This window comes from Plecotus auritus (assembly GCF_963455305.1).
Source record: "Plecotus auritus genome assembly, chromosome: 2".
In the NCBI taxonomy this organism is placed as follows: domain Eukaryota; kingdom Metazoa; phylum Chordata; class Mammalia; order Chiroptera; family Vespertilionidae; genus Plecotus; species Plecotus auritus.
In genome coordinates this window covers 224,131,837-224,152,424 of record NC_137771.1, presented here as the reverse complement: position 1 = coordinate 224,152,424, position 20,588 = coordinate 224,131,837, and the positions used below count along the sequence as shown (strand labels likewise).

General features: G+C 44.9%; 2 protein-coding genes across 2 annotated transcripts in view; one reads left to right on the top strand and one right to left on the bottom strand.

Moving 5' to 3' along the window:
* Positions 1-8,943, top strand: part of GET1 (guided entry of tail-anchored proteins factor 1) — a 30,239-nt gene extending 21,296 nt beyond the window's left edge. The window contains exon 5 of the mRNA XM_080655268.1: positions 8,520-8,943. Within this exon, the coding sequence (XP_080511394.1) occupies positions 8,520-8,533 (14 nt within the window). The 3' untranslated portion in view covers positions 8,534-8,943. The remainder of the gene's footprint in view (positions 1-8,519) is intronic.
* The window catches only part of LCA5L (lebercilin LCA5 like), a gene marked incomplete at its 3' end in the record, with an annotated part of 28,445 nt that continues 16,344 nt past the window's right edge, over positions 8,488-20,588 (bottom strand). The window contains exons 5-9 of the mRNA XM_080655271.1: positions 18,358-18,495; positions 14,428-14,512; positions 12,073-12,179; positions 11,790-11,907; positions 8,488-9,203 (exon numbers count right to left, since the gene is read on the bottom strand). Coding sequence (XP_080511397.1) covers positions 8,488-9,203; positions 11,790-11,907; positions 12,073-12,179; positions 14,428-14,512; positions 18,358-18,495 — 1,164 coding nt within the window. The remainder of the gene's footprint in view (positions 9,204-11,789; positions 11,908-12,072; positions 12,180-14,427; positions 14,513-18,357; positions 18,496-20,588) is intronic.

Sequence of the window (20,588 nt, the reverse complement as noted above, 5' to 3'; positions counted from 1 at the left end):
CTTTGCAGATCTGGTCCTTATATGTTGTTCTTCTTGGTTCTCTTAGCACCTTGTTTTTGTGTGTGTTTAACTCTCTGGGGATTTCCTGAGGCCTGGGTTAAAGATAGGTTCTTCTAGCCCGGCTGGCGTGGCTCAGTGGAGCATCACCTATGAACCAGAAGGTCACAATTCAATTCCCGGTCAGGGCACATGGCTGGTCGCTGGCTGGATCCCTGGTAGGGGGCATGTGGGAGGCAGCTGATCAATGATTCTCTCTCATCATTGAGGTTTCTATCTCCCTTCTTCTCTGAAATCAATATATATACTAAGAAAAAAAAAAGATAGGCTCTTGCAGAAAGGATATGTATTTCTACTGCCTGGGCTACTACAAGCCTCGATCTCTTTAAACTTTACTTTTAGGTTCTGTCAACCAGTTCAGTTTCAGTCTGTCAAACAGGTGAGGGTGGACTGGCTACAGTCTCTGAGTTTAAGACAATTTTCTCAGCTTATTGAGGCTCGAGGCCCTGGTGTCCAGGGTTCTGTGGGAGGGGCCTTCTGTTAGGCTTCTCCTTGGGCTGGCTGATGTTGTTCTTTGGGTTTGGCCCTAGGGGCTTTCCTGATGCTCCGTTCTCCAGTTTTGGTAAATGCCCTTCAGGCCAAAGCTGACGTCAGAGCTCTGCTTGCCCGCCTCCCTGGGGACGGCTTTCACTTAGTGGTCACCAGCTGAACTGTTTAACACACGTTTGCTGTAGTAAGGAAACCTTTGGAGCAGCGGTTGCCAGCCGGTGGCACAGACCACTGGTGGCCCGTGAGGTCCGAAAGGTTGGCGGCCGCTGTTCTGGTGAAGACAGCATTTTTAGCTTTTTTTAAAAATATATTTTTATTGAATTTTTACAGAGAGGAAGAGAGAGGGATAGAGTTAGAAACATCGATAAGAGAGAAACATCGATCAGCTGCCTCCTGCACACCCCCCACTGGGGATGTGCCCGCAACCAAGGCACATGACCTTGACCGGATTCGAACCCGGGACCTTTCAGTCCGCAGGCCGACGCTCTATCCACTGAGCCAAACCAGTCAGGGCCATTTTTAGCTTTTTTATAGCAGGAGCACCAGAGTACCTGTCTATCAGAGTACAGGAAATGAATTTCTTCCTAATATTTTATTTTTATTTTTTTTATTTTTAAAATATATTTTATTGATATTTTACAGAGAGGAAGGGAGAGGGATAGAGAGCTAGAAACATCGATGAGAGAGAAACATCGATCAGCTGCCTTCTGCACACCTCCCACTGGGGATGTGCCCGCAACCAAGGTACATGCCCTTGACCGGAATCAAACCTGGGACCCTTCAGTCCGCAGGCCAACGCTCTATCCACTGAGCCAAACCAGTTTCGGCTCTTCCTAATATTTTAAAAATATGTCTTCATTCTCAGTGAACAGACTAAAAGGAATTTGAAATCTTAAGAACTTTTATTAGTGAAATTTTTCCCCATTTAAAATATACTGGAACTTAAAATGCTTTGTGGACCAATTCAGTTTCTTTTCTTCAGTCAGTGATGCTAAGTGTTGAAAACGGAAGATTTAATCAGATTCTTGTTGCTCTCAGTAGCAGTAAAGTAGAATTGTACTTTATTCTCCAGCACTTTCTATACCCAAGTGTCTAAAATATTTCATTTAAAGTGGTTATTATTTCCCTAAGCCAAATGCTGTATATATGTTAACACACGGGGGGAAATGCTGTTTTCTAACAAATAGTAACATTTATGCTTTGGTGCTTGACTTAATTAAAAATATTTATTATAAAAATATGTTTTTATTGATTGAGAGAGAGAGAGGAAGGGAGAGGGAGAGAGAGATAGAAACATCCATGAGAGAAACATCATCAGTTAGTTGCCTCCTGCACACCCCCTGTTGGGGATGGAGTCTGCAACCCAGGCATGTGTCCTGACCGGGAATCGAACCAGTGACCTCCTGGTGCATGGGTCGACGCTCAGCCACTGAGCCACACTGGCCAGGCTGGGTCTCTTTTTATTTAAAACTTTTTCCTTCCTATTATACAGCTATGTTCAGTATAGAAAGTCATAGAAAATACACTGGAAATAAATACACTGAAAATAAATTAAAAATGGACCACAATCTCCTTCCTTAGAGATGGAAGTTAGCATTTTATTATCTTATGCATATGTCTTTAAAATAACCTTAATTAGATGACTAGAAAGTAATAAGCTTAGATTATATTTTTATTAAATAGTGCCCTACAGAAGCACTTCTAGGTAGTTCTGACTTAATGTTATGATTGTGCTTTTGGGGGTAGGCTTAACGAAAGATCCCCTGAAAACTCCATCTGCTATCGGGAGTAGACATTGTAATATTGTACTGTTACACCATTTCTAAGAATCATTTTAGTAAATTTCTCCAGAATTTAGGCTAGGCAATTACATCATTTCATGTGCATTTGCATAGTCCCCTGTGTAAGCCTATGAGAATTCTAAGTGTTCTCTCTTTCCCCTCCCCCGTCTCTCCTTCCTTCTTTTTTCCCCCACTGTAGTTTTCATAAAGGTCAAAGCTTATGCCATTTGTAGTCTTTTTTTAAAAAATATATTTTATTGATTTTTTTTTTTTTTTTTTTTTTTTTACAGATTGGAAGGGAGAGGGATAGAGTTAGAAACATCGATCAGCTGCTTTCTGCACACTCCCTACTGGGTATGTGCCCACAACCAAGGAACATGCCCTTGACCGGAATCGAACCTGGGACCCTTGAGTCCGCAGGCCGATGCTCTATCCACTGAGCCAAACTGGTTAAGGTGCGATTTGTAGTCTTTATCTTTGGTTTTAAATACAATTCTTTTCCCATCATGACTTATACTCCCCCCATCCTTTTTTACACTTCCTTTTAAAAGTTTATTTTTTTTATTTTTTTTATTTTTTTAAATATATTTTATTGATATTTCACAGAGAGGAAGGGAGAGGGATAGAGAGCTAGAAACATCGATGAGAGAGAAACATCGATCAGCTGCCTCCTGCACAGCCTCCACTGGGGATGTGCCCGCAACCAAGGTACATGCCCCTGACCGGAATCGAACCCGGGACCTTTCAGTCCGCAGGCCGACGCTCTATCCACTGAGCCAAACCGGTTTCGGCAAAAGTTTATTTTTTATTTTCAATTTTTAAAAGTGTTAATATTACACACCAACCCATAAATATCCTTGGAAATACTATGGTCTAAATCTTACCTAATAAAAGAGAAACATGCAAATTAACTATCACTCCGCTACGCCCACAGCCAATCAGAGTGAGTATGAAAATTAACCCAACAAAGATGGAGGTTAATTTGCATATGCAGGCGCAGAGAGGTGTGAAGCCTGTTATGAGGGGAAGCGGGGCGGTGGAGGGAGCTACTGGAGTGGTGCTCCAGACAGAAGCAAGGACTTGCCGGCTCCGGGCGGCCCGGAAGTGGGGATGTGCTGGCTCCCGGGCGGCTGGGAAGCAGGGACTTGCTGGCTTCCGGTAGGAGCGGGGACATGCTGGCTCCGGGCGGCCAGGGAGCGGGGACTTGCTGGCTCCCAGTGGGAGCGGGGACATGGTGCTCCCGGGCAGCTGGGGTAGGGAGTGGAGACTTGCTAGGTCCTGGAAGGCTGGGAGTGAAGCCAGGGGCCTATTCTTGCACGAATATCGTGCAACGGGCCTCTAGTATATATATAAAAGCCTAAGCAACCATTTGACTGTTTGGCCCATAGCTATGACACGCACTGACCACCAGGGGGCAGATGCTCTGACTGGTAGGTTACCTTGCTGCTGGGGTCTGGTCAATCGGGACTGGGCCAGTGGGGCCGGACATGCCCTGAAGCCCTTCCCAAGGTCCCTCCCCTACCCCGATCGTGCATCGGTGGGGTCCCTTGGCCTGGCCTGCACCCTCTCACAATCCAGGACCCCTTGGGATGTGGGAGATTCACAGGCCAGGATGAGGGACCCCACCAGTGCATGAATCTGTGCACCAGGCCTCTAATTATTAATAAGTTGCTCTTATAAATAAATGAAGGCAGCCCTGGCCAAGTAGCTCAGTTGATTACAGTGTCCACTGATGAGCCAAGGTTGAGGGTTCAGTTCCCATTCAGGGCACATGCAGGAAGTAACCAATGAATGCATAAATAAGTGAAACAATACATTGATGTTTCTCTCCCTCATAAAATATATAATCTAAAAAAATTAATGAAGGCAAGTTAACTGATTAACATTGAGAGTACAGCCCTTTTTGTATAATCAAAATATTCTAGGTGTAAAAAATACATTAATTAGGAATGAGCAGCTAACTTGTGTGGACACTATACCCATATGCTTTAAAAAAATATATATATATATATTTATTGATTTCAGAAAGGGAGTGGGGGAGAGAGAGAGAAACATCAAGGATGAGAATCATTGATCAAGTGCTTCCTGCACGCCCCCTACTGGGGATCGAGCCCGCAACCTCGGCATGTGCCCTTGACTAGAATTGAACCCGGGACCCTTCACAGGCTGATGCTCTATCCACTGAGCCAAACTGGCTAGGGCCCCACATGCTATTTTAAAAGAACAAGATTAACAGAAAAAAAGATCAAGGTGCAGGTATGCAACAAAAGTATTAAAAAATGCTGAATCCTAGGTGCACATGGGACAGTGTCGCCCACAAAGGCAGGATGTTAGATGCCCAGTTTAGCTGAATAAGACAACACTCAAATAAAAAAAGTATTGATTTTAGAGAGAGGAAGGGAGAGATTGAAAAACAAATGTGAGAGAGAAACATTGATTGGCTGCCTCCCACATGCACCCCTACCTGGGATGGAACCCACAACGTGGGCATGTGCCTCATCTGGGAATTGAACCATTTACCCTTCGGTGTATGGGATGACACTCCAACCAACTGAGCCACATCAGTCAGGGCTCAAAAATAATTATCATAAAACCAAGCTTGGTGATCACTGCTGCGTTTGTGGTTTTTAAAAAATATAGAGCCCTCTGATCATATTTTATCTTTCAAAGCTGCTTCATGCTTTTAGTTACAATGCGATTTGATTTTCGATAAAATTGTTATGAGATATATATATCTTGGGTGGACTTGAGCAATGGAGTCCCATAGAATATGAAAATCATAATGAGTCATCCAAAAGAAAATGGACGTTTCAGTTATAGAAAAAAAAGGTGTCATTTTGTATTTAAAATGTTGTCATTGTCTAATATAAAATGGAATTTTAAAATTAGATTAACGCAATTGCGAGAAACCAAGATGGCGGCATAGGTAAACACCTAAACTGCTGCCTCGCACAACAATTTCAAAACAACAACTAAAAGACAAAACGAACATCATCCAGAACCACAGGAAGGCTGGCTGAGTGGAAATTCTACAACTAGAGGAAAGAGAAAAGCACACTGAGACTGAGAGGAGCTGCAGGAGGCAGAGGTATTGAGACGCGCGCGCAGAGAACACTGGCAACTGAGTGCACAGCTGGCTTTTTCAAGCAGAAGGGAGACAAAAGCTTCCGATTGCGCTGAACTCCAGTTCCGGGTGAGACCTGGGGACCCAGATTCATATGGGGTGAAACTGGACTGTCAGGAAAGAGAAAAGCACACTGAGACTCAGAGGAACTGCGAAGGCAGAGGTACCAAGGAGCGTGCGCAGAGAGGGTGGGCAACTGAGTACGTGGCTGGCTTTCTCAGGCGGGAGGAAGACAAAAGCTCCCGACTGCACTGATCTCCAGTTCTGGGTGAGACTCTGGGGACCCAGACTCATTCGGGGAGAAACTGGACTGTCTGGCAGCAGGCGAAACTCAAGGGCGGCTTTCTCTCAGAGGTGTTTGCAGTGATTACCATGGGACACTGAGACACAGGAGCCTATTAGGGTAGGGCTGATGGGAAACCAATGTCTGCCCTGAGACTCCACCCCATCCAAGCTGAGCACAGAGGCTTTTGCAATTTTGCAAGTCTTATAAGAGTGTCTCCAGCACAGAAGTTCTCCCAGCATAGACACAGCTGATCCTCACAGCCAATTGGCCTGGAGGTCAATTCCCCCCAGTGATACCAACAACAATCAAGGCTTAACTACAACAACACTGCACACAGCCCACAAAGGGGTGCACCAAGAGTGTCCACCTCAGGTAACTGGGGAGGCTAAGCCACTGGGCCCTATAGGACACCTAGCACACAAAGCCACTCTATCAACTCAGGGAAGCAGCCAAAATTCGGAGACAAAGAAACAGGTCACAAATGAAAGAAATGGAGGAAAGCAAACAACTGGATATAGAGTTCAAAACCACGGTTATAAAGTTTTTCAAGAATTTTCTAGAAAAGGCCGATAAATTGCCCTGACCAGTTTGGCTCAGCGGATAGAGCGTTGGCCTGCAGACTGAAAGGTCCCGGGTTCGATTCCAGTCAAGGGCATGTACCTTGGTTGTGGGCACATCCCCAGTGGGAGGTGTTCAGGAGGTGGCTGATTAATGTTTCTCTCTCGTCGATGTTTCTAACTCTCTATCCCTCTCCCTTCCTCTCTATAAAAAAATTAATAAAAAAAAAGAAAAAGAAAAGGCCGATAAATTTAGCAAGACCCTCGAGGATATGAAAAAGGACCAACTAGAAATTAAGCATACACTGACTGAAATAAAAAATATTATACAGATATCTAACAGCAGACTAGAGGATCACAAGAATCAAGTCAAAGATTTGAAATACAAAGAAGCAAAAAACACTCAACTGGAAAAGCAAAAAGAAAAAAGAATCCAAAAATATGAAGATAGTGTAAGGAGCTTCTGGGACAACTTCAAGCGTACCAACATCCGAATTATGGGGGTGCCAGAAGAGAGAGAGAGCAAGACACTGAAAACCTATTTGAAGAAATAATGACAGAAAAGTTGCCCCACCTGGTGAAAGAAGTAGACTTACAAGTCCAGGAAGCGCACAGAACCCCAAACAAAAGGAATCCAAAGAGGACCACACCAAGACACATCAAATTAAAATGCCAAGGGCAAAAGACAAAGAGAGAATCTTGAAAGCAGCAAGAGAAAAACGGTTAGTTACCTACAAGGGAGCACCCATACGACTGTCAGCTGATTTCTCAACAGAAACTATGCAGGCCAGAAGGGAGTGGCAAGATATATTCAAAGTGATGAATAGCTAGAACCTACAACCAAGATTACTCTACCCAGCAAAGCTATTATTCAGAATTGAAGGCCAGATAAAGAGCTTCACAGACAAGAAAAAGCTAAAGGAGTTCATCACCACCAAACCAGTATGATATGAAATGCTGAAAGGTATTCTTAAAGAAGAGGAAGAAGAAAAAAGTAAAGATAAAAATTATGAACAACAAATACATATCTATCAACAAGTGAACCTAAAAATCAAGTGAATTAAAAACCTGAGGAACAGAATAATCTGGTGAATATTATAGAATCAGGGGCATAGAAAGGGAGTGGACTGATAATTCTCAGGGGGAAAGGGGTATGGGGGGTTCATGAAGAGACTGGACAAAAATCGTACACCTATGGATGAGGACAGTGGGGGGTGGTAAGGGCAGAGGGTGGGGTGGGAATCAGGTGGAGGGGAGCTATGGGGGAAAATAAAAGAGGTACACCTGTAATAATCTGAACAATAAAGATTTATTTTAAAAAAAAGGAATAAAAAAAAAAAAAGAAAAAGCTAAAGGAGTTCATCACCACCAAACCAGTATTTTATGAAATGCTGAAAGGTATTCTTTAAGAAGAGGAAGAAGAAGAAAAACGTAAAGATAAAAATTATGAACAACAAATACATATCTATCAACAAGTGAATCTAAAAATCAAGTGAATAAAATCTGATCAACAGAATAAACTGGTGAATATAATAGAATCAGGGACATAGAAAGGGAGTGGACTGACAATTCTCGGGGGGAAAGGGGTGTGGGGGGTGCGGGAAGAGACTGGACAAAAATCGTACACCTATGGATGAGGACAGTGGGGGGTGGTAAGGGCAGAGGGTGGGGCGGGAATCAGGTGGAGGGGAGCTATGGTGGGAAAAAAGAGGAACAATTGTAATAATCTGAACAATAAAGATTAAATTTAAAAAATTAGATTAGCGCCCTAACCGGTTTGGCTCAGTGGATAGAGCGTCAGCCTGTGGACTGAAAGATCCCAGGTTCGATTCCAGTCAAGGGTATGTACCTGATTGCAGGCACATCCCCAGTAGGAAGTGTGCAGGAGGCCGCTGATCAATGTTCCTCTCTCATCGATGTTTCTAACTCTCTGTCCCTCTCCCTTCCTCTGTAAAAATAAATCAATAAATATATATATTTTATTTTTAAAATTACTTTTATTGATTTTTTAATTTTTTTAAATTTCTTTATCAATAAAATATATTTAAAAATAAAATTAGATTAGCAATAAAACAAAACCTTAATTATACAAAGTCAATTTATGTACTGAAAACACACACACACACAGTACAAAATGAAAGGCACAAAAGAACCAGAATAGCAGACCAGAATGTATTAGAATATCGATTTTATTTAAATAATTATTTTTATTTTTCCTTCTGTAGGTGACGATGACTGAACAGAATTCACCACAGTTACTTTAGAATCTCCAAAAGCATTGCTGGCAGAGGCCTGACTCGGGGCTGGCTGCTGCATCTTGTTACTTTTCCACGTCTCCTCAGACCCTTCATGAGCAGTACTTACTTGGTCATTTTTAAAGACACAGCCTGATCCAAAGAGTTCCTCCATCAGGTTGCTTTTCTTTTCTCGGAAAGTTGCGTCTTTTGCTTTTGTTCTGGAGGACTTACCAAAAGAGGGCTCATACCCGCCCCCCGAGGGCCTGGGCTTCAGTTCTTGGGCACCAGCACGCTGTTTGCCTGTGCTGTGGTTGCACCTCCAGACACCTGGTTTGGCTGGCCCACCTGAAGCAGGAAGCCCGTTATGCAAATTTTCCGTTGCTTCTGTGAATAAATAATGCTTTCTTTGTCGCAGGTGTACTTTGGTATTCTGGGCATTTTTATGCTCATCCATGTTGCTTTTTGAGACACTTTTTTTAAGCTCTTCTTTTGCTGCGTCATTTTCCTGTTGGCTTCCCCGTTCAGGGTGAATGACTTGGATTCTTTTTGAGGGTAGTTCTTGTTCTTTTTCTAAAGTGGTTTTCTTCTCTCGATCTGCTTTTTTCTCTCTCTGTCTTCCAGTATTCTCCAGAGCCGCTGGTACTTTCAGGCGTTCCTCTTCCTTTGATAAATCTGTGGTAGAAAAATAGTCAATTTGGCGATCTTTAAAATAATGGCTTTTATTTCAAGATGGCATGCATGTCTGCCACCCTTATCTACACCTCCTGCCAAGCACATTAAAATGACAAAAAAGGCAAGGCAATAAGAGCACATAACACTAGAATACAGAAAGGTGCTAGTAACAGGCAGGAAAGGTGCACTCTCCTAAACATACCAAATGAGTGAGAAAGATGAAACCAAAAGAAAAATGATATTCCTGAAAGAATCAAAAGTTGCCAATAGGTTATTACTAGATGTTCAAACACCACTGAGCTGGATGTAGTGCCGGTTAAAACCATAAAGATATTTTTACCCAACTGGCAAGTCATGTCCAGAGTCGGTGAGGCTATCGGGAAATTGGACCTCTTGTTCCCAATGAGTGGGTGTGTAACTTGGTACAGCTTTATCTGGGGGGCAGTTTGGCAGTCCGATTACAATTTTGAGAGAACATATTCTTGGCCTCAGCACCTTCACTTCTGGGACCAAGCCCTACACACACACACTGGCACGTCGTGTAAGGATGTTACTGGGCATGGTTAGGTAACAGCGGGACGTCCTGAATGCCTGCCAGAGGGCCATGGTTAAATACATGACCTCATGTGCAGCCTGCGGGATTCTGGGCATCTGTGATGGAGAACGACGGGGACGGACGTGCCCTGACAGGAAGAGATCTCAGCGTGTTGTTAGTGAAACAGCCACGGGAAGAAGGGCTGTCCTTTCCGGTCCTTGCCGGGCAGCAGGGAGCCTGCCGTCAGCCCTCCCCTCCCCTGGGGGAAGGCCTGTTGCAGGCACAGATGCGCGCACAGACCCGCAGCCACGACCAAGGAGCTCATCAGAGGAAGCCATCATTTACAACGCAGAATGGCAGTCATTGTGAGGGGGAGGGACAGTGCTGGATGTGCAGAGCTGGAAAATTTCCTCGCATATTCCACACATTCTGACATGAAACTGTTCACGTATACTCGAAAATAATGAGAGGCCCTGACCGGTTTGGCTTGGTGGATAGAGCGTCGGCCTGCGGACTGAAGGGTCCCAGGTTCGATTCCAGTCAAGGGCATGTACTTTGGTTGCAGGCACATCCCCAGTAGGAGGTGTGCAGGAGGCAGCTGATTGATGTTTCTCTCCCATCGATGTTTCTAACTCTCTATCCCTCTCCCTTCCTTTCTGTAAGAAAAATCAATAAAATATATTAAAAAAAATAATGAGAGGAATTCTAGCAAGAGACGAAATATGTTTCAAGAATTAGTGGTGAGCAAAGAAGCCAGCAAGATGTGTAGTTGGTTCTAAGTAATATTATGCCCTACTGATACTTAATGCAAATGTTAAACTTTGCTAACAGGCGAAGTTGCTTATTTTCCACCGCCACTGCTCCCAGCCCCAGTCCGGGCCACCTGCGTCTCTTGCCTGGGTGATGGCACCGGGCTGCGGCCTGGCCTCCCAGCCCCTGCCCTTCTTTCACCGCAGTCGGAAGAGGCACCTCTGGTCCCGCTGGTGAAGGCGAAGCCAGGATGATGGCTGCACCCCAGAGGCAGAGGGCCACCAGTCTGTTGTGTTTTTAAAAAAATACTTTTATTGATTTCAGGAAGGAAGAGGGCGAGATAGAAGCAGCAATGAGAGAGAATCATTGATCAGCTGCCTCCTGCACGCCCCACACTGAGAATCCAGCCCATAACCTGGGCATGTGCCCTTGACCGGTATTGAACCCGGGACCCTTCAGTCCGCAGGCCGATGTTCTATCCACTGAGCCTACCCAGCTAGGGCAAGGGCCACCAGTCTGGTAGTAAAGAAGCTTGGGCATTGAGGGCTGGTATCACCAAGACCCCTGCTCCTCTGTACCTCGCTGGCAGCGATGCCAGGTGAGCCAGTCCTGGCCCGTCTGGCCCACGGCCTGCTGGAGACGGCGCCCTGTCCCCGTGCTGCAGCCGGGTCAGCCTAGGGCTCCCATTTCACCCACAGCGTGTTCTGCTCCGACCTACTCCAGAGCTGCAGGTGAGCTCCGGGCTCTTAGAACGGAGATTCGGAGCAGCCTGTCCCACCCAAACCTCTCCCAGCCCCGCAGAGCAGCCCTGCTGAAGGCCGTGCGCGGTGGGGTCTCTGTGCCCAGGATCTCGCCCTGACAGGCCCTTGTACATTCGGGGCCAGAAGCCAGAGTCTGGCCCGCTGACCCTCCCTGGAAGTCTTCGGTTGGTCTCATTAGTGGCCGTGTTGGCCTTTCCTCAGCTGGGTTTGCCCGCCACTCAGTTTGTCAGAAGTGAACATAATGGTTGAGGGTACACACAAGGATAGGGAACTGAGAGGCAAAGCAAGGCAATGCATGCCGGCGTCAGATTGAAGACTGGTGGTTTCCGGTGGGCAGGGCGGGGGTGTGGTTAGGAAGGGCCCACAGTGTGTTTTGGGGACTAACGTTCCATTTGTTAGGGCTAGTGGCTACACAGTGTTAAATTCTATAATCATTCTTTGAACAGTATATATGTCTTATGTATACTTTTATACCCGGACGTACAGAATTCACAACTTACAAAAAAATTAATAAATATGACTTAAAAGTTGCTAAATCACCTTCATATTTCCTCTTGGACTCCTCTTGGCTCGGTAGCTTACTGCTACAGTGAGGAATGACGTGGACTATTCCAGTGGGTTTTTCTTTATGACCAGTGTTTCCTGTTATCTTCTTACCCTAGAATTCAGAAAGGCAGCAAAAGCTCATCTTTTGGGTACAGATAATTTTAAATTGTATTTAATTCAAGGAACACAAATAATTTTTTGTATAGATCAAATGACTGTAGCCTCTTTTGTAAAGATGTGTTTAATTAGATGTTGCAAGATTTCAAACTGGCTGTACCTTAGTCGTCAAAGATGGCACATCTTCCGATTTTTGGGTCCCCTGTTGTCTCGTACTTGTAAATGGAACACTTTTCCTGTCTGTCTGCACGGATTTTGTTGAAGAAACTGCAGAACAAGTACATTGCATAGAAGAAACATGTCTGACGTTTGGAAGCAATATTGACTGCAAGTATAAAATGACACTTTGCAGCATAATGAAACGAAGTACACTAGATGCTTTCTAAAACCTTTCCATCTATGTGTGACATTTGCCACTATCACCTTTCTCCTACCATTTCACTTTTGTCTTATTATGGGTGTCCCAGAGGCCGCATCCAAAGCAAGCTGGCATTAGGATGGGTCTGTGTGGCTGTTCGAGGTCAAGGCTGTCTCTGCCTGCAGCCCAGACTCAGACTTGGACATGCAACCACGAGAGCACTGTCACCCATGCCAGAGCTCCTGCCTGCTGACCAAGGGTTAGGTGGCCCAGGCGAAGGGGCGTGACCGCTCTTTCTCTCCCATTTCAACGACCCCCTGGGTGGTTTTATCCTTTTCTCTGCTGGCTGTTGTTCTGGATTGTAAACCAGAGGCAAACAAAGGAATGCAAGGAAATGTGAGGTGGTTGCCTTTAAAAGAGCCGGCTGTTGTGGCTCAGGGGTTGAGCATCAATCAATGAACCAGGAGGTCACAGTTTGATTCCCAGTCAGGGCACATGCCCAGGTTGTGGGCTTGATTCGCAGTAGGGGGCGTGCAGGAGGCAGCCGATCGATTATTCTCATCATTGATGTTCTATCTCTCCCTCTCCCTTCCGCTCTCTGAAGTCAATAAAAATACATTAAAAACAAGTAAATGCATAGTTACTTCTACTGAAACAGGGTGAGTGTCCCTAGTGTTACGCTGGGAGCTCTTGTGGGGTGGGAAGTAAGCACATCTTGTCTTGAGGGGAAAGTACTGCTCAGGAATAAAAGTGACTAATGACAGCAGCAGCAACATGGATGAATCTCAGAAACATTGCGCTGGACAAAAGAAGCCAGACAAAAGAGTGGCCACTTAGGATCCCAGTGATACGGAGCTCTAGAACAGGCACGCCGCGCTGTTGTGACAGAAGGGACTCAGCGGATGCCTCGGGCCAGGGGTGGGGAGCTACTGGGCGCGAAGTGGACACCAGGGAGCTTCCCCAGGAGAGGGAAATGCTCCATGTTTTGACTGTGGTGGTGGTTACATGGGGATAAACATGCATTTGTCAAACCCATTGAACTGCACTCTTAAAATGGGGGCATTTTAGTGAGGTAAACTATAATTCAATAAAGTTGATTTTTATTTATTTTTAAAAATTTCTTTATTCTTTAAATGATTTTTTAATTGATTTGTAGAGAGAGAAAGGAGGAGGGAAAGAGAGAGAGAAACATCAATGTGATAGCAGAACTTCTATCAGCTGCCTCCTGCACACCCCCTACCAGGGATTGAGCCCGGGACCCGGGCCTGTGTCCTGATCGGGAATCGAACCAGCACTGGACGATGGCCAACCAACTGAGCCACACTGGCCAGGGCTAAAGTTGATTCTTATTTATTTATTATTTATTTTTAAAATATATATATATATATATTTTTTTTAAATATATTTTATTAATTTTTTACAGAGAGGAAGAGAGAGGAGAGGGATAGAGAGCTAGAAACATCGATGAGAGAGAAACATCGATCAGCTGCCTCCTGCACACCTCCCACTGGGGATGTGCCCGCAACCAAGATACGTGCCCTTGACCGGAATTGAACCCGGGACCTTTCAGTCCGCAGGCCGACGCTCTATCCACTGAGCCAAACTGGTTTCGGCTAAAATATATTTTTATTGATTTCAGAGAGGAAGGAAGAGGGAGAGAGAGAGAGAGAGAAACATCAATGATGAGAGAGAGAGAGTCATGGATTGACTGCCTCCTGCACGCCCCACACTGGGGATGGAGCCTGCAACCCTGGCGTGTGCCCTGACCGGGAATGGAACTGTGGTTCATAGGCCGATGCTCAACCCCTGAGCACACCGGCCAGGCTAACGTTGCGTTTTAAATCCACACTCTGGCTAGTAGGTATCTCAGCAAGTCCAACATTTGGCAGCCACTTTGCTTCAAGCTGAGAAGGCCCCCTTTCACTCGACCTGAAGTAACACGCAGGACTGAGCAGAGGGTGGGGAGACAGGAACGGATTTCTGTTCTTCTCTAGCTGTTGCAACCATAGCACAGTTTTATGATTCTCCTAGTCACAAGATGTGTTTTAATGCCTAATAAAATGATTTTTTAAACATCCATTGTTTTGGTGATATAAGATAGGAAAATCTGACTAGATACATAAGAACAGATTTTGAGGAAAAATAGTTAAAACATACCTATTGGATAATCTTCTTTGTCATGTAAATTTTTCACTATCCGATTAGTATAGATGTTTTTAATGTCAAGCTCTCGATCTTTCTCCTAAAAAGAACCACAAAACCAATTTTTCTATAAGTATTTGTTTTTATCAACTTTGGTTTCTTCTAAAAAATAATTTGAGTTCAGTATTTCCTCTTTTTCTAGAGCATATCTTTTTTACTTTTTATTATATTTATTTTTATTGATTTTAGAGAGGAAGGGAGAGAGAGAGAAACATCAATGTGAGAGAGATACATTAGTCTGTTGCCTCCATATGTGCCCCAACAGGGATCAAACCTCAACCTAGGTGTGTGCCCTGACTGGGAATTGAACTGGCGACCTTCTGATGCATGGGGCAATGCTCCAACCAGCTGAGCCACACTAGCCAGGGCAAGTTCAGAATTCTTTGAATAAAATCTGTATTTCTAGCAGAAGTAGAAATAGGTCATAACATTACATATCATTCCTGACATAAAAAACACTTTTTAACAGAGTGACATATTACTGTGATGGGACAATGTTTTTGAAAAATTTCTGAGTTAGCTTCTTTCACTTTTTCCCATTCCCTACGTTTCTTATTCTTTTGCAGGGTGCAATATAGTAGCCACTAGCCATGTCCTGATTAAACTAATTAAAAAACATAAAAAAGAATGAAATCTTATCATTTGTGTCACATGGATGGACCTAGAGGGTATTATGCTAAGTGAATAAGTCAGTCAGAGAGAGACAAATACCATATGATTTCACTTATATGTGAAATCGAAAAAAAATAAACAAAATAGAAACAGACTCATATAGACACAGAGGGAAGGGGGGTTGGAGGACGGGGTGAAAGGACTGAGAAGTACAGATTAGTAGTTACAAAACAGCCATGGGGGCATAAGGTACAACAGAAAATATAGTCAATAACACTGCAATAACTATGTCTGGTGCCAAGTGGGTATTGGAAATATTGGGGGACACTTTGTAAAGTATATGGGTATCTAACCACTATGTTATACACCTGAAACCAATACAACATAATATTGAAAGTAAACTGTAAGTGAAAAATAAAAATAAACCAATTAAACTAAACTAAAATAAAAAATTCAGTCCTCAGTCACACTATCCATATTTGGTGTGCTTGGTAGCACACGTGGCTGCTGACCACAGTCCTGGACAATGCAGACAGAACATTCCATCATCTCAGAGTGTGCTGCTACACAGGGCTGCATGAACCCAGCACGTGCAGCATGGGGAAGACCAGAACAGAGACATCACTGTTTAGCTTTAGATCCCAATGTTCTTTTAAAAGTCTCAGCAAAATAAAACGTTTGAAATCCTGGCTTGTTGAGGAAAAAAAAGATTCAATTAAATACCGAACACTGCTTCTTACACATACATCAAGAGGCACACCTGTTAGAATCAGGACCACTGAGGGGGGCCTATGAATTAAGGATGTCTCCCACGTCTGAGTAGGGAGGAAAGCCCAGGAAGCAAGGGTCCAGGGGTGGCGGCATAGGTAAACACCTAAACTGCTGCCTTGCACAACAATTTCAAAACTACAACAAAAAGACAAAGCGGACATCATCCAGAACCACAGGAAGTCTGGCTAAGTGGAAATTCTACAACTAGAAGGAAAGAGAAAAGCACACTGAGACTCACAGGAGCTGCAGAAGGCAGAGGTATGGAGGCGTGAGCATAGAGAGGGCTGGCAACTGAGTACGCAGCTGGCTTTCTCAAGCGGGAGGGAGACAAAAGCTCCCGACTGCACTGAACTCCAGTTCCGGGCGAGACTCTGGGGACCCAGACTCATTTGGGGAGAAACTGTACTGTCTGGCAGCAGGTGGAACTCAAGGGCAGCTTTCTCTCAGGTGATTGCAGTGATTACCGAGGGACACTGAGACCCAGGGGCCTCTTAGGACAGGGCTGACGGGAAGCCATTGCTGTCTGCTCCGCCCTGAGACTCTGCCTCATCCAAGCTGAGCACAGAGGCTTTTGCAAGTCTTGTCTCATAAGGGTGTTTCCAGCACAGAAGTTCTCCCAGCGTAGACACAGCTGATCCTCACAGCCAATTGGCCTGGAGGTCAATTCCTCCCAGTGACAATCAAGGCTTAACTACAACAAGGCTGAGCACACAGTCCACAAAGGGGTGCACCAAGAGTGTCCACCTCAGGTAACTGGGGAGGCTGAGCTACTGGGCCCTATAGGACACCTAGCACACAAAGCCACTCTATCAACTCAGAGAAGCAGCCAAAATGCGGAGACAAAGAAACAGATCACAAATGAAAGAAATGGAGGAAAGCAAATGACTGGATATAGAGTTCAAAACCACGGTTATAAGGTTTTTCAAAAATTTTCTAGGAAAGGCCGATAAATTTAGCGAGACCCTCGAGATATGAAAAAGGACCAACTAGAAATTAAGCTTACACTGACTGAAATAAAAAACAATATACAGAGATCCAACAGCAGATTAGAGGATCACAAGAAAGTCAAAGATTTGAAATACAAAGAAGCAAAAAACACTCAGCCGGAAAAATAAAAAGTAAAAAGAATCCAAAAATATGAAGATAGTATAAGGAGTCTCTGGGACAACTTCAAGCATACCAACATCCAAATTATGGGGGTGCCAGAAGAAGAGAGAGAGCAAGACACTGAAAACCTATTTGAAGAAATAATGACAGAAAACTTCCCCCACCTGGTGAAAGAAATAGACTTACAAGTCCAGGAAGCGCACAGAACCCCAAACAAAAGGAATCCAAAGAGGACCACACCACGACACATCAAAATTAAAATGCCAAGAGCAAAAGACAAAGAGAATATTAAAAGCAGCAAGAGAAAATCAGTTACCTACAAGGGAGCACCCATACGATTGTCAGCTGATTTCTCAACAGAAACTATGCAGGCCAGAAGGGAGTGGCAAGAAATATTCAAAGTGATGAATAGCAAGAACCTACAACCAAGATTACTCTACACAGCAAAGCTATCATTCAGAATTGAAGGGCAGATAAAGAGCTTCACATATAGGAAAAAGCTAAAGTAGTTCATCACCGCCAAACCAGTATTATATGAAATGCTGAAAGGTATTCTTTAAGAAGAGGAAGAAGAAGAAAAAGGTAAAGATAAAAATTATGAACAACAAATACATATCTATCAACAAGTGAATCTAAAAATCAAGTGAATAAAAAATCTGATGAACAGAATAAACTGGTGAATATAATAGAATCAGGGGCATAAAAAGGGTGTGGACTGACAATTCTCGAGGGGAAAGGGGTGTTGGGGGGTGCGGGAAGAGACTGGACAAAAATCGTATACCTATGGATGAGGACAGTGTGGGGGGGCGGGGAAGGGCAGAGGGTGGGGCGGGAACCGGGTGGAGGGGAGCTATGGGGGAAAAAAGAGGAACAATTGTAATAATCTGAACAATAAAGATTTATTAAAGAAAACTAAAAAAGAAAGGGCCCAGGGATGGGGATTGAAGAGACAAAAAGATCTTGATGTTTAGAGGGGCAAGTTTTGATTATCTGGAAAATTCAGTTATATCTTTTTATTTGAGGGTCAGCATGTATGTCAGCAGCAGAGAGAAGGAAGAGGCAGGTTAAGAGGTGCTGACTGACAGGTGCATGATGGCCTGGTCAAAAGGAAGGAACATGAAGGCCAGTCCTCCTTCATGCTTGGAACGAAGGTTCAAGTCGGTACCCACCACAGAGCGGGCCCAGAATGGAAGACGACAGGGTCAGAACACAATCCAGGATACTGTGTGGGTGTGTTCAGTTGGTTAATCAAGAGAAGCAATAAGAAAGAAAATCAAATCCACATCTCGGAACGCTCACGGAATGCTTGCTGACTATTCGTGGGAAAGAATAGCCCTGACAATTTGGGAAGCAGAATTTCACCCATGTTGTTGCCTTTTGCTTTAAAAGAAGTACCTTCAGTCTTTGCTGGAGGTGTCTGACTTCCGTCTGCAGAGTCTCCTTAGCGGTCTGGGCGGCCAGCGTCTTCTGGTTCTCGATGGCCAGCTGCCGGCTGAAGGCTTTGTTGTTCAACCGCAGCTGCTTCTCCAAGCTCTGGAAATAGTGCATGTTTCAACTGCTGTGACCAGTGTGGTTTTTTTGTTTTTGTTTTTTTTTAATATATTTTATTGATTTTTATGGAGAGGAAGGGAGAGGGATAGAGAGTTAGAAACATCGATGAGAGAGAAACATTGATCAGCTGCCTCCTGCACATCTCCCACTGGGGATGTGCCCGCAACCAAGGTACATGCCCTTGACCGGAATCGAACCCGGGACCCTTCAGTCCGCAGGCTGACACTCTATCCACTGAGCCAAACCAGTTTCGGCTAACCAGTGTGGTTTTATCAAAACCTCCTACTTTAATGGCACTCATTACACTTATGAGAAGTGCAAATTTTTAATACAATATTAGTGATGGCTTGTATAGGGGACATTCACTAGAACGAAGTAGAACCACAAAGAGACAAAATCCCTGAGCACGACTCTACAGAATAAATATCGTGTTTGAGCTGAATGTTTTTTATATTCTGGAATTTGATAAACATTTTTTGAACAGGTTCTGAAAATCCATAGATATAATCACTGTCACACTTTAAGCCCAAGTAGGTCTGTTATGTGAAGTATTCTGCTAACCCGGCATGGGTATAATAAGTCGTCACCTAACGTGGTCACCAGGTTCTTGGAAACTGTGACTTTAAGTGAATGATGTATAACAAAACCAATGCTACCTTGGGTTGATTGATAGAAACTAGATTAAGTTCCTATGGCATATTTCTGTCATAAAAAATCACCAAACTTCTAAATAAAGACCTGAAACATTCTACTATTAAACATGGAAATAAAGGTGAGCTCTACACACATTTAAGACAGATGAATAAAAGCAAGCTCCTTCTTTCCAACCTGCTGATTCCAGCTCAGGGCTGTGGGTGGCCGGAGCCTCTCCTGGCAGTTCAGGGCACCAGGCGGGACCTCCCTGGACCGGACACTCTACAGCAGTGGTCGGCAAACTGCGGCTCGCGAGCCACATGTGGCTCTTTGGCCCCTTGAGTGTTCTAACACCACTTCTTTAAAGTAGACTCGCCTAGGCCAAAAACCGACTTCTGCGCATGGGCCACGAAGTTTCAATCGCACTGTACGCGCGCCCGCACGTGGTATTTTGTGGAAGAGCCACACTCAAGGGGCCAAAGAGCCGCATGTGGCTCGCGAGCCGTGGTTTGCCGACCCCTGCCCTACAGCCCAGGCACACTCACCCCCAGCCCCTCACGCTGGGACCCGCACACGCACATCTCTGGGATGTGGGAGGAAACCAGTCCCAGGGCAAAGCCGCGCAGACGTGGGGAGCAAATGCCAACTTCTTAGAGCAGCCCCGGGCAGGAATCGAGGTTTTCCCTCAGCGATGCTATCACGAAAGGACACTGAACGGAAGTCATTCCAGGACCTGCTGTGTTCTGTCAAAGTCACTCGGCCTCTCCTTCTAAAGCCGCAGCATCAGCGCAGCATCAGCGCAGCCCCTCGTGGCCTGCGGCCTGCTACCTGGGGGCTGGGCTCCTGGTGTCAGCGTCCCACACCGACAGGAAGCGGCCACAGCCTGGGCAGCTCAGGCCTCGCTGTGCAGCGCCTCCCGGGATGAGAACTCTGCCACTGCAGATGTTTGGTCTGGACCAGCCATGGGCAAACTACGGCCCGCGGGCCGGATCCGGCCTGTTTGGCTGTTCTATCCGGCCCACGGAGCCGAAAGAGTGGAGGGTTCTCTTGCTCTCCCCTCCGCTCCTTTACTTTGAATTTGTATTAGTTCACACAAACACTCCATCCATGCTTTTGTTCCGGCCCTCCGGTCCAGTTTAAGAACCCATTGTGGCCCTCGAGTCCAAAAGTTTGCCCACCCCTGGTCTGGACTCTGCCAGAGGCTCGGCCAAAGGCCTTTTCTTTATTTTTTTCCCCATAGAGTATGGTTTCCCCCATTAAAACATTAATTCCTTCTCATTAAAGGAACGTGGGGCATGGTATGTAAAAGGGTGATATAATCACTAAAGCCCTCACTCCCTAAAATATTAACACTAAAAAATACCTACTTGTTTTGGCCCACAAACCTCTCCCCCCACAAAATGCCCTACAGCCAAACGGAATTTCCCACATAACCCAGTGCT